General features: G+C 39.9%; 1 protein-coding gene across 3 annotated transcripts in view; it reads right to left on the bottom strand.

The window, feature by feature from the left end:
• dop1a (DOP1 leucine zipper like protein A) overlaps nt 1-14,540 on the bottom strand; it is a 355,194-nt gene that overhangs the window by 309,576 nt on the left and 31,078 nt on the right. For all 3 annotated transcript variants that reach the window (XM_041213315.1, XM_041213322.1, XM_041213331.1), the window contains exon 5: nt 3,030-3,219. In XM_041213315.1, coding sequence (XP_041069249.1) covers nt 3,030-3,219 — 190 coding nt within the window. The remainder of the gene's footprint in view (nt 1-3,029; nt 3,220-14,540) is intronic.

Below are 14,540 nucleotides of genomic sequence, written 5' to 3'. Positions count from 1 at the left end.
ACTCACAATATCTCCAACAATATTTGGGTGGTACCACTCTCTGATAAACAACTATCCATTCCTCACCCGTAGGTCTGTGAGGGTGTCTCCATTTCATCATCAGAAATCAGTTTTTGATTGTAACAACACTACAGAACTCCTTCTGCCTCAGCTTCAGTGTGAGCTGACTGTGCTAACTTGTTTAACTTTGGATCTGCTATCTGAGCCTTAATTAATGAAGACATGCCAAAAACTCCCTTTGAATTACCCTCATCCTTAAAGAAAGTTTTGACTACTCTAACATCTGCTCATGATATTACTTTGACCTCCAGTGATGGACTCTGTTTAGCTATTTACCTGGGTGTGAAGGGCGAGCATTAATAACCCCCTTTGGACATTATGAATTCAAACTACAATGACCATAATATGCAGATATCATTGAGAAGCTCCAAGAAGCTCTATTACTAGCAGACCTCTGGTTTGCAACAATTAATGAAGGAAAAAGGAGGCAAATCCCACAAGACCAAACGGTCAAAGACTGCAGAGGCAGTTGAAGACAAAACACAAGGCTTCGAGAGTGTCTGCACCCACATGAGGCCTCCACATTCCAACCATCCATTATATCATGGAGAATCTGAATATAAACAGATAACTGTGCATCATTGAAGTTTGTTAACTGTTGAGGCCTAGCAATGGAGAAGGGGTACAAAGTGGGAGTGAGTTAAGTAGTGGTGAATGAATAAAACTTTTATTCATGCCCAAAACCACCCAACAAGCAAGATCCACATAAGAATCATGCAGGTCTAGCATTGTAGACATGGGAGCCTAACAAAGTTTGCTCCTAAAGGAGGACATCCCATCAAAACAATTGTCAAGGTCCATGCAAGAGCTAATTACTCTGCTGCCTGATGCTGAACGCCTTGGCTTAATGATAACGTCGGGCAATGCACACAGTCTTCATACTTGTGTAAACTGTTCTCACGTTGCATGGAATTGTAAATCATTAAGGTTACTTTGACTGATTAACATAGAGTAGTATGATTTTCTTTGGCTGCACACTGCTCAGATCCATGAATCACTGGAATATCTGGTTCCCCACAAATGGTACCAGAGGGGGATTTACCAGAATGGTACCGGAGCTGAGGATATTCAGTTATGTGAAGTGACAAGAGAAGCTGGGATTGTTCTTAGCAAAAAAGTTGAGAGAAGATTTGATCTTCAAAATTAATGAGGGATTATTATATAGAGGATAAAAATATGGCAACAGAGGTTAGCCCTCCAGTCTGTTCTACCATTCAATTAAATCATGACTGATCTGCAATCTAACTCCATACACTCACTTTTGGCCCATATCCCTTAAAGGACTTTGGATAACAAAACTCATATCAATCTCCCATATCCTACTGTCTCTAAACTTATCAAAACTCAGCTGCCCATATCTTATCTCGCAGAAAGTGCTGTGCACGCTGGCTCCCAGTCAAGCAATGTCTCTATTTTAAAATTCTCATCCTTGTTTTCAAATCCCTTCATAGCCTCTGTAATCTCTTCCAGCCCCACAACCCTCCAAAATATCTGTAGTCCTGTAATTCTGGAGTCCTATGCATCCCTGATTTTAACTGCTCCACCACTGGTGGCCACACCTTCAGTTGCCTAGGCCCCAAGCTCTAGAAGACCTTGCTGTCCTCTTTTAAGACATACTGTAAAACCTTTGACCAAACTTTTGGTCGTCTGACTTAATTCTGTGGCTTGGTGTCATACTTTTTGTTTTTTAATCCTCCTTAAGACATTATAAGGTGCTATATAAATATTTTGCTGTTGTTTTGATATCCCTTGCAAATTTATTTTTAAACCCCTTTTTTGTAGCTCTTACTATCTGCTTTGTCACCTTTTCTTGCCCTTTGTATCTTTCCCATGCATGAGGATCTTGCTTTTTTTACATGTTCTTTTGATTTATAGTTTTATATTGTCTCCTACCTCTTTAGTTGTCCATGGGTGTATTTTTTGTCAAGTAGAACTCTTGCCTTTAGAAGGTATAAATAGGTTCTGTGTCACATTATTTTGAACACCTCTCACTAATCTTCATTAGCAGGTTGCCCTGTTTACCGTGGACAGTCTCTATCTCATCCCACTGGAGTCAACTTTACCTAAATCTTAGATGTTTCAGGTTTCTTTCTTTCAAATGCTACATTGAACTCAATCAATCACGTTATGATTGCTATTAAGTAAATATTCACACGCCAGTAGGCTGTTAACTAAATCTGGCTCATTACTCATTACCAAATCTAATTTGACCTTGTTGGTTCTAGGACATATTGTTCCAGGAAACCATCCTGGACACTTTAGAAATTCACTACCTTTCTGACATGTGCTAGTCTGCTTGTCCTAACTCATTTGAAAGTTAGCAAAAAAATGGATTCTATTGGCAAAAGGGTTGGTAACGAAGAAATAGAGATTTAAAATAATTGGCAAAAATACCAGTGGGAGATAGAGAGAATTTTTTTTGCTCCAAAAGTTATGATGATCTGGAATGCACTGCACAAAAGGGTGGTGGAAGTAGATTGAATGGCAGCTTCCAAAGACAAATAAGATACAGGCTTGCAAAGGAAGGACTGCAGAACAATGTGGAAAATCTGCAGAGTAAGATTAATTGGTAGCTCTTTCAGAGAGCTGCCACAGGCACAATGAACCAAATGGTTTTCTTCTGCTCTATACTATAATTCCATGATATCAAGCCCCATTGCTCAATGAGCAATTCTCATCCGAATAATGACATTTTCACTCAGATAGGACTTAGCCATTCATAAGTTACAAGTAATAATGTTAATCCAATTAAGCATTTAGGGGTCATATTTCTCAAGTGTAATTGCACAGATTTTATGCAAGAGGTTTAAAGAGATTTCATGACAAATTTTGAGCAAAATCACATCAAATACTCATCTTGATCTATCTGATGAAACTAAATACTTACTATAGCTTTCAAACTTCATTCGATATGATACAATTGATTTAAGTAGAGAAGGATTTACATACTAATGTATAAAACTCAGTACCATCAATTCAATGTCACTGCCAATAATATAGAGTTGGTCCTCCATAGAAAGCTTCCGATTCAGATGAGCGAGTACATAGGTGATCCCTGGTAACCGCACGGCAGGGCTGGTCAGAATACTTCCCCAAAGGGCACTGTAAAATGCAGATTGCTCCACTGCAGCTGCAACCTTCTCCAGCAATGTGTTTGCCCTGTATACAAAAAATGCAATTTAAATAATTTTATATATGTCTCTTTCAACAATTTTATTCATCAACAGAGACCAAACCTCATGTCTTTCTAGAAATGTTACTGGCACAACTAAGCAAGTTTTGTATCTTATGAACAGAGATTTGGAGCAACAGGCAGGTGAGATTTTGGCAGGTTTGGTTTGCTACCTGGGTAGCAAATAACTGCAACTCATTGTTTGCTCGTTTGTCTAATGATCTTTTTCTGAGTACTGCAATTGTGAAAACGATCTAGTTGAAAAATCTCTTGTCATTGGCCCCCAGCAACCTGCAAGTGTAATAAGAAATGACAATGACAAAGTGATGAGTACTTTTAACTGAATGGGCTACAAAAAATTCTCAAAAATCTTTTATCTAGGGCCGTAAATTGAGAATGTTCAATATTTCCCATCCCTGTCATAAAAATGATGGAATAGCAGGGACTTAGACCTTCCATGGCCTCTCTCATTTAAAGACCAGTTAATTTGCTGTTTTGTAAAGTCAAGAGGATGACAGCATGTAAATAGAATGATATACGACCTTTTAGGGCCACAGCCATAATTAAGTAAATAGAGAACCAAAGGATACTGGAAATGGGAGGCTGGGGTAGGCCACTCTACAAGATAATGGCAGATTTTCTACAATCAACTCTACTTTCCTGCCGTACGTCAATAATTTCCCCGAGGGCACTTCTTGAGATTTTCTTGTGGCTAGTTTTTGTTTTTTGGGGGCTACCTTTTGATTTACCAGAGGTACTTTTTCATTCTCACCCACTCCATCATTAGGTAATGCAGTCGCATGAAGAAACCCTCACTCATGCCTTCATTAGTTGTAGTCTTGACTATTCCAACACATTCCTGGCTGGTCTCCCCAGTCCCCAATTATAATTCGTGGCAATGCCTTCAGTTGGCCCGACCTTAAGTTCTGAAATATCTTCTCTGCCTCACTTTCCTCCTTTAAGACACTCGTTAAAACTTACCTCTGTCACCAAGCTTTTGGCCAATTGATCTACTATTGCTTAATGTGGCTCAGAGTCATGGTCTGTTTTATAATGCTCCTGTGAACAGCCTTGGAACATTTCAAAAGGTTAAAGGCACTGTATACATTTAAGTTGCTGTATTGGATTCATTTACTCAGGTCTAAATGTTGCGTTGTTGCCCATCTGAGGCTTTGAAGCCTTCTGGCTCCTTCCTCTCCCCCATCTTTAAACTTAATTCACCAGCACTAAAACGCAGTCCAGGTTATCTGTGTGGATCTGTTGACTCTGTCATAAATTTCTGGGGCACTTCGCCCAATAACTTTTCCATCCCCATCCTGTCTTCTCATCTTCTGCCACTTTGCCTTTTAGCTAATTTAGTAAGGTCTACCATTACAAAGCTTGATCTGAGGTATCTAAAGGGCAGCGGCTTTATGTATAATTTAAATATAAAGATAAGAATACTCAGCTTCCTGTGTAGTGCATTGTTTTGATGCTGTGCATTTTTTACCCCATTGAAAATGCACCTGAAAAAGAATGGGGATTTCTTTTAAAAGTGGCTCACTTTGGCTCCAACCATTATTAAGACCGACGATGCTAGCTACACTTATAGGAAATGCGAGTTCTGAGGGGCTGCAGGCGCGCCATGCTACTGGGCTTGTGGTGCTTGGGTCCCTTTGCAAAGCTGTTGCAATCACTCCCACTGTCAATTCCTTTGTTCAGGGCTTGGGAGTTGAGATTGAGAGGCAAGTTTAGATGGAGGTGGGGCACTGCTGTGGAGCTTGGGATATCCCACCCAGGGAAGAGGGGACAGACTGGGAGTCAGGGTTCCAGTCCAAGTCTCAAAGAAGGTAAAGCCTCCTCTCTTACTGCAAGCACCACTAGTCCAGCAAAGAATGAGCAAAAAGTAAATTTAATAATCCAAAGACTCTTTTCAGAGTTACCCACAGGACCTGTGAAAGAGCTGGTTACAATTGAAGGTAATCAGAAGTGGAGTTATTGTAACAGTGGACTGACTGTTACACTTGTGTTTCAGTTACCTCTTTTGATAATGCTGTTTTTTTCTGGTCTGTCCAGGCCCCAGGTCACAATTTCTTTCCCCAAATGGTTGCTTAGTGAGACAGCATTTCACTGGAAAAGCTGCCCCATTGAGTAATAGTTAGAGAAAAAATTCACCCAGGTCTCCCACCCATGCTGCTGCCTCAAATCACAGATTCTGTCTCCACAGTAGCAGCAAGATAGGGAGAGACAGAATCTGTGACTGGAGAAGCAACGCCTCACAGATTCTGTTTCCCTCATTTATGGTGGGGTAGTGGGGCAGGGGCCAACTTTTCTTTCATTGGTCGCCTCTGGGGTTGAATTTTCCAGGGCTTTCAAGAACAAACTCACCCGCCATCCCCATGTATTTTGATCCCTGCTTCCTGCACTATCCCCAGATCCCTTAATAAGAATATAAGATACTCAGAATTTAATTATTATTTGGCCAAGGAACTATCAGGGATTGAAATGTGCTACTCAGTTTCAGTTTACAACTCAGAAGTAGCTAGCATCTTAAGATTGTTCTGGTGCCTGTACACCAGATTGCAGTTTTTCTATATACATTCCAAATAATTGGCTTCAACTTTTTTGTAAAGATTGTTTTTAGTAGCTGCTGGAAATTTGCTGAGAATCAATTTGCTTAATTGTGCCTATACTTAAGTGACAAAGTGAACATTGTGTGTGAAATATGATGAAAACAAGAAATGCATGCACACATACTTTTTTTTTTAAATTTAGGGACTGGTGGATCTCTCTTATTCCCATCGTTACACAACCTCTCCCCCTTTGGAGTTTCCAATTAACTTTACATCCTTCTTCCTTCACGCCCCGTCACTCAGGTCACCCTAACCTTATCACATACTTTACTTCCAAAATTCAGCTTGTACTTATAAAAGAACTGAACCTATGAGTAAAGACTTTCCCTTCTCATCTCATATGGATGCCAGTAACATTTTCTAACTGTCAGAAAATATGGCTAGACAATCGGAGACTTCCTATTTCTTTCAAAATTCAACTTGCTAGAAAAATGCATTCAAATTAGGATGTGGAAAAATACTGTCTCCACATATGTTTAAAGTGTTTATAAAGCAAAAGCTAACAACAGTAGTATGATCAGTGTAGTCTGACTTCTTCTCTCTCTCACACACAAGTTAGGTTTCAAGAAAAAAAATCTAAATTTAAATGTCACCTTAAAAATGCTTTTGAAATATGTTGTATAGCTTTTCTTCAACTAATTTTGGAAACAAAACTGGAGAAATGCAAGTAAAATATTTAAACACAATTGATTAAGTAATACTGATAGATATAATACTTATACAATCTATACCACTGGAAACACATAGAATATAGAGCACCAAATCAGATCATTCAGCCCAACTGGTCTGTGTTGGTGTTTATACTCCACACTGAGTATCATTCCATTCCACCTACCTCATCTCACCCTTTCACTATCGCTTTCTATTTCCCTTTGAAAGCATTCTGAGCTATTTATTTCAATTATTCCATAAGAAAGACATTTCCTCCTTATACTATTCTTGGATTTATTGGTAACTATCTTGTATTTATTCTCCCATAATTGGAAACATTCTGCAGATATCACCCCTGTCCAACCCATTCATATTTTTAAATTCTTCTATCAGGTCTCCTCCAAGTCTTCCCTCTTCTAAAAGAGAGAAAATCCCTAACCTGTTCAACCTTTCCTAATAGCTGCAATCCAATTGATCAGAATGCATGATTTGTATTCAGTTAACCATCACATCCTAGGGTAAAAATATCAAGTCAAAGTCAGGCTTTTGGGAGAGGCTGAGACCCTCAAATAAAAACAAAATAAAAAACCACTAAAGGATAAAGCCATTCAATGTATAAATATAATGATGTTATTAGGAATTATGTATTTTTTCCTTACTAAATTTCATATAAAGCTTTGTTTAGAACATTAGAGATTGTAGTTAATGAGTGGGAAAAAATTGATCAAGTTTTTCTCAAAACAATGAATTTTTTTAAAATTTAAAATTAAATCTTTGCCAAGTGTGGGTGCCATTAGCCAGGACAGTGTGAGACTTGAAGGTTTCCACGGGCCAGCTGCCTTTATCCCTCCAGTTAGAAGAGGATATGGGTTTGGGAGGCTCTGTTGAAGAAGCCTTGGGAAATTGCTGTAGTGCATCTTGTAAATTGTACACACTGCAGTCACATTGTGCTGGTATCAGTCAAGTGGCTGCCTTGTCCTGGATTGTTTGACCTCGACTGTTGTTGGAGCTGCACTTATCCAGATAAGTGCAAAGTGATCCATCAAACTCCTGGCTTGTTGCCTTGTAGCTGATGGTACATAAAATGCAGAGATGAGGCAAGCATATAGCAAAGGCAGAGTGCTTTTGATGGTGTATTTTAACTTGCGCATAGATTGGAACAAGCAGGCTAGCATGTCAAAAAGGTGAATTTCTTGAGTGTTCCAGGACCATTTTCTGCAACAATATGTCCTAGAACCAAACGGTATGCCATATTAGATTCAGTAATAAGCAATGGGCCAGAGTTAGATACCTTAACAATCTACTGGTGCATGAACCTTTATCTAACAGTGATCATAATTCAACATAGTGTTTGAAAGGGAAAAACGTAAATCAGCCAAGATTCTAAAATTAATTAGGGTGGACTTTAATGTAATGGGACAGAGAATGTCCACACTAAATTGGTCAAGTCTGCTAAAAGGCAAAACGACAGATCATCAGCGAGAGGGGCTCAAAATAGAATCTAATTTGATACAGACTAGTTTATATCCTAAAGGGTAAGAGTTCTCTTGCCAAAAACAAAACTATGAGCAACTAAAGAGGTAACAGACAACATAAAACTAAAAGAAAAAGCATACAATCAATGAGAATATAGCACAGATCCTGTCAAATCAAAGATACAAAGGATGATAAAACAGACAGCAAGAGCTACAAAGTGATGAGTATGAAAAGAAACCCATAATGGATATCAAAATCAATACAAAAAATATTTACAACGATATTAGAAAATGAGGGTGGTCAGGAGCAATGCAAGCCCCTTGAAAACTGATTAGCGATATTGCAAATAAAAGGAAATGGAAGAGATTTTGAATAATTATTTCACATCAGCATTTACAGTAGAGGAAGAGGTCAACATGCTGAAAATCAGGGAGTAGGACTCACGAAAATTAACATGATCAAAACAAATGTAATGAAGAGAATAATGGCAGTGAAGAGGGATAAATCCTCAGGACCAAATGGTTTCCATCCATGGGTTTTAAAGGAAGTAGGTGACAATATTCTAAATGTCCTACTGATAAACTTCTGAAGTTCTCAATTCGGGAACCATTCCTTCAGATTGAAAAACTACGCATGTTATACCTCTATTTGAGGAAGGAGAGACAGGAAAACCAGGGAATTATCAACCAGTTAGTCTAACATCTCTGGTCAGGAACTTGCTAGAGTCTACAGCTAAGGATAAGGTAACATAACGCTTTGAAAATTTTCAGGCGACCAGACAGAGAACTTATACAAGATAGGTCATACTTGATAAACCTGATTAACTCTTTTGAAGTGATGTCTAAAGTAATGGATAGGGAATTGTCTATGTATGTTGCTTGCACGGGCTTCCAGAAAGCTCTTCTTAAAGATCTCCCATACGAGACTGTTAGCTAAAGTTCAAGTCCATGGACTTGAAGGCAAATTATTGACCTGGTTAGGAAACTGGCTGAGTAGCAGGAGAGAATAGGGATAATGAGCAGGCATTAAGATTGGCAAGGATCTGTCTTGGCACCTCAACTATTCACTGTTTTTGTTAATGACTTAGAATGATGGGATAGAAAGCCACACCTCCAAATTTGCCACTAACTGAAAAATAGGTGGCATTGTAAGTAGTGTAGATAGAAGATCAAAATTACAAAGAGATATCAACGAGGTGAATGAGCATAACTGTGGCAAATGGATTTCAATGCAAGCAAATTTGGGATCATTCAACTTGGATCCAACAAGAGTGGAACAGCATACCTGTTGAATGATGAAAAGGAAGACACAGTGCAGGCCCAAAGAGACCCGAGTCCAGCTTTACAGATCATTAAAATGCCATGAACAGGCACAGAAAATAATCAAAAAGGTTAACAGGAACATAGGACTTAGGAGCAGGAGTTGGCCATTCAGCCCTCTGAGACTGCTCTATCATTCAATAAGATCATGGCTGATCTGGTTGTGGTCTCAACTCCACTTTCCCATCTGGCCCCCACTTGACTCACTTGTCTATCAAAAATCTAACTCAGCCTTGAATAAATTCAATGACACAGCCTCCCCTGCTTTCTGGAAAGAGAATTCCACATACTAACGGCCCTCTGAGAAAACACATTTCTCCTCATATTCTTAAACAGTGCCCCCTAGTTCTAGTCTCCCCCACAAGAAGCAACATTTTCCTGGTATCCACCCTAAATTCCAATGGATACAAGCCCAACCTGTTCAACCTTTCTTCATAAGATAAGCCCTTAATCCCAGGAATAAGTCGAAAGAACCTTCTCTGAACTGCTTCTAACGCAATTATATCCTTTTTCAAATAAGACGACCAAAACTGTACACAGTACTCCAGGTGTGGTCTCACCAAGACCTTGCACAGCTGCAGTAAAACTTCCCTACTTTTATATTCAATTTCCTTTGCAAGAAACGCCAACATTCTATTTGCCTTTCTAATTACTTGCTGTATCTGCAGGCTAACTTTTTGTGATTCATGTGCCTGGACACCCAGATCCCTCTGTACCACTGAGTTCTAAAGTCAGGACCAACAGGATCAGCTATATAAATACTGTGGCTACAAAAAGCAAAACAGAGGCTGGGTATTCTGTGGCGAGTGACTCACCGCCACCCGAATCCTTAAGCCTTTCGTAGGAACACAAGAACAAGGGTAGCTATTTAGCCCCTCAAGCATATTCCGCCATTCAATACAAAAATGGCTGAACTGAGTTTTATCTCCATCTACATGGATAACACAAATCTATCAATTTTGAATTTAAAATTTATGGTTGATCGAGTATCTATTGCAATTTGCGGAAGAGAGTTCCAAACTTCTACCACTGTTTATGTGAAGCTATGTTTCCTAATTTTCCTCCTGATAGGTCTGACCCTATTTTTTAAAGAGTGTTCTCGACCCCTTTACTTCCCAATCAGCAGATAGTGTAGATAGAGAAAAAGCTATCAGTTCCCCTTGATATCTTCAAAGTTTCTTTAATTTTTAAATTTCTAAATTCTAGGGGATATACCTTGGTTTGTGTAAACTCTTCTCATGCTCACTCTCTAGAGGGCCAACGTTTTAGTTACTCTTTTCCTTTTTAAATCACAGAATCACACAGTGCATAAGAGGCCCTTTGGCCCATCGAGTCTGCACCGACACATGAGAAACACCTGACATACCCACCTAATCCCATTTACCAGCACTTGGCCCATAGCCTTGAATGCTATGACATGCCAAGTGCTCATCCAGGTACTTTTTGAAGGATGTGAGGCAACCCGCCTCCACCACCCTCCCAGGCAGCGCATTCCAGACCGTCACCACCTTCTGGATAAAAAACTTTGTCCTCACATCCCCCTGAAACCTCCTGCCCCTAACCTTGAACTTATGTCTCCTCGTGACTGATCCTTCAACTAAGGGGAACAGCTGCTCCCTATCCACCCTGTCCATGCCCCTCAATCTTGTACACATCAATCAGGTCGCCCCTCAGTCTTCTCTGCTCCAACAAAAACAACTCAAGTCTATCCAACCTCTCTTCATAACTTAAACGTTTCATCCCAGGCAACATCCTTGTGAAGCTCCTCTGCACCCGCTCCAGTGCAATCACATCCTTCCTATAATGTGGTGACCAGAACTGCACACAGTACTCCAGCTGTGGCCTAACCAAGGTTCTATACAACTCCAATATGACCTCCCTACTTTTGTAATCTATGCCTCGATTGATAAAGGCCTTTTTCACCACCTCACTAACCTTCCCCTCCACCTTCAGAGATCTATGGGCACACACATTAAGGTCCCTTTGTTGCTCAGAACTTCCTAGTGTCATGCCATTCATTGAATACTTCCTTGTCAAATTACTCCTTCCAAAGTGTATCACCTCACACTTTTCAGCGTAAAATTCTATCTGCCACTTTTCTGACCATCCCATCTATATCTTCCCGTAGCCCAAGGCACTCAAACTCACCATTAACCACCCGGCCAATCTGTGTCATCCGCAAACTTACTAATCCTACCCCCCGCATAGTCATCCATGTCGTTTATATAAATAACGAATAACAGAAGACCCAGCACAGATCCCTGTGGTACGCCACTGGACACAGGCTTCCAGTCACTAAAGCAGCCTTCTGTCATCACCCTCTGCCTCCTACAACTAAGCCAATTTTGAATCCACCTTATCAAACTACCCTGTATCCCATGTGCATTTGCTTTCTTTAGAAGTCTCCCATGTGGAACCTTGTCAAAGGCTTTGCTGAAATCCATAGAAACTACATCAACTGCACTACTCTCATCTACACACCTGGTCACCTCCTCAAAAAATTCAATCAAATTTGTTAGGCATGACCTCACTCTGACAAAGCCATGCTGACTATCCCTGATCAAACCTAAGTGGAGATGGATTCTCTCCTTCAGAATTTTCTCCAATAGTTTCCCTACCACTGGCGTGAGACTCACTGGCCTGTGGTTCCCTGGTTTATCTCTACAACCCTTCTTAAATAGCGGAACCACATTAGCTGTTCTCCAGTCCTCTGGCACCTCCCCAGTGGCCAGAGAGAAATTAAAAATTTGGGTCAGAGCCCCTGCGATCTCCTCCCTTGCCTCCCTCAGCAGTCTGGGACACAAATCATTCGGACCTGGAGATTTGTCCACTTTTAAGCCTGCCAGCACCTCCAATACCTTGTCACTCCTTATATCAATATGCTCAAGAACCTCGCAGTCTCTCTCCCTGAGTTCCATACCATAATCCTCATTCTCTTGGGTGAAGACGGCTGTGAAGTACTTGTTCAACACTCTACCGAAGTCCTCTGGCTCCATGCATAGATTGCCCCCTTGGTCCCCAATGGGTCTTACTCTTTCCCTGGTTATCCTTTTCCCATTGATATACTTACAGAATATCTTAGGATTTTTCCTACTTTTACCAGCCAGAGCTCTCTCATATCCCCTCTTTGCTCTCCTAATTGCTTTCTTAAGCTCCACCCTGCACTTTCTGTACTCCACTAATGCCTCCGCTGATTTACTTCCCTTGCACCCGCTAATAGCCTCTCTTTTCCTTCTCATCGTATACTGAATATCTCTGGTCATCCATGGTTCTCTGGGCTTTTTACTCCTTCCTATCACCCTAGAGGGAACATGTTGAGCCTGTACCCTTCCCATTTCCTTTTTGAACACCTTGTAGAAACTCTTTAGATTTTTCCATAGCAAGCTTGAAGACAGATGCCACAGAGAACTGACAATAGTGCAATGGGAACAGTTGAAATCCATCCTACAAGGAACTGACGAAGTGGTTGGCTTCTCAGCCAGAAGAAATCAAGATTCAATTGATGAAGAGGAGATGGAAATTCAAAAGCTTCTTCAAAAAAATCCTGCAGCATGACCCAATGCATCTATAACCGATAAGACTGGTGAGATAGAGGTTAAGTGGATTTTTCCCTCCTATTAATTCTCTCATTACCTGCCCAATCTGACAGGTATGTCTTTCAGGACTTGGCTAGTTCAGTCAGCAGTGAAGCAAACAAGCCGCTTTCGGTGATGAAGAGGAGATCAAATCAACCAATCACAGTGGCTTGTTAGGCCATTTCAGAGAGCAGTTAAGAGCCAACCAAATTGATGTAGATCTGGAGCCAAGACCAGGGAAGGACAACAGATTTCCTTCCCTTACGATCAATCAGATTTTTATGATAATTCCAATAGCTTCATGGTTACAACTCCTTACAAAGTACCTGAATTCAATTCCAGTTGAATTTAAATTCACTTCTGGATTACAATTCTAATGAACGGTCATCGACCTGAAACATCAACTCTGTTTCTAACTCCACAGATATTGCCAGATCTGAGTGATTCCAACATTTTCTGGGTTACTAGCCAACTAACATAACCACCATTCTAACGTTTCATTAGGGGAAAAAGATAATACAGATCACATCATGGTGAGAAGGGACTATGGCGAGCAAGTGATAAACTAAACATTGAAACTTCTATTATAACGCCACTTATTATCCATAGAACTCACGTTGGTTCATGGTTTTTTTTTCCCAACAGAGTGCATGACTGATTTAAGAATGAGTTTTAAAATACCAACATTGCTGGGCACAGCACAGATATGGTAGAACATGGAGCTATTAGGCATAGCTTAGGGCTATAGATGATATACAAATTTAGTGCTGTTTTAATTCTATCCCTTCATTCTACCTGTTTTGTGGTATACAAAGATAGGGTTTGTCTATTCATTCTTTTCTTTTTCTGTTTGATCTTCCTACTGTTGCTCATGGACAATTGTTTCTAAATGTAGAGAGGGGGATATTGGGTGGACCTTGGAAACTGATCAAAAATCTTCTCACTCTTTTCTATCAGCAAGCTGGAAGATCGCATACCAGAAATTCTACCTTGTTAGTACTTTGGAGTTCCCCCTACACCCTTAGTGGGAATGTAGTGGAATGTAGTTTACCACCTCCTCCTTAAGACAATCAGGAATAGGCAATAAACAGCATTGCCCACATAGAGAATTTTTTTTAAATCTACATTCGAACATGAATCTGTGCTGCTACTTTGTGGGGCAAGTTTTTCTCTCTGACAGGTGTCTTCAGCAGCATCAATTATACTGACCCAAAGATAGTCCCACAGCTCAACAGGTCTGCCTGGGATGCAAGATTTCTACATCCATTAACCTCCAAAGATTAAACAGACTACTGTAGAGGCTGGAGGAAGCTACCTTTAAATTGATAGAAAATTTAACCAATGATGAGGTGCTAAAATTCACCATTAGAATTACTATAGAACTTGCAATACTACTTTATTACTTACTGTCTACCAAATTATACTTTAGCCTATATATATTCTTAACTTAAAAATAAATTTACTCTAAAATATCAATCTAACTTCTCATCATACAAAACACTTTACACAATTAATTACAAGTGTAGTGATCAATACTGACTGTATTTAGCATTTATTTACTATTAAAAAGCTTTCCAAATGAATTTATGTAACTCAGGCAATGTGACTGAAACAGTAACTTCCAACAACCTTGACTGTTCATCTCTAAAGAGGTTTTTATCCCCCTGAATTATAT

The sequence above is a fragment of the Carcharodon carcharias genome, chromosome 2 (assembly GCF_017639515.1).
Source record: "Carcharodon carcharias isolate sCarCar2 chromosome 2, sCarCar2.pri, whole genome shotgun sequence".
Classification (NCBI taxonomy): domain Eukaryota; kingdom Metazoa; phylum Chordata; class Chondrichthyes; order Lamniformes; family Lamnidae; genus Carcharodon; species Carcharodon carcharias.
This window is presented reverse-complemented; position numbering and strand designations above follow the sequence as displayed.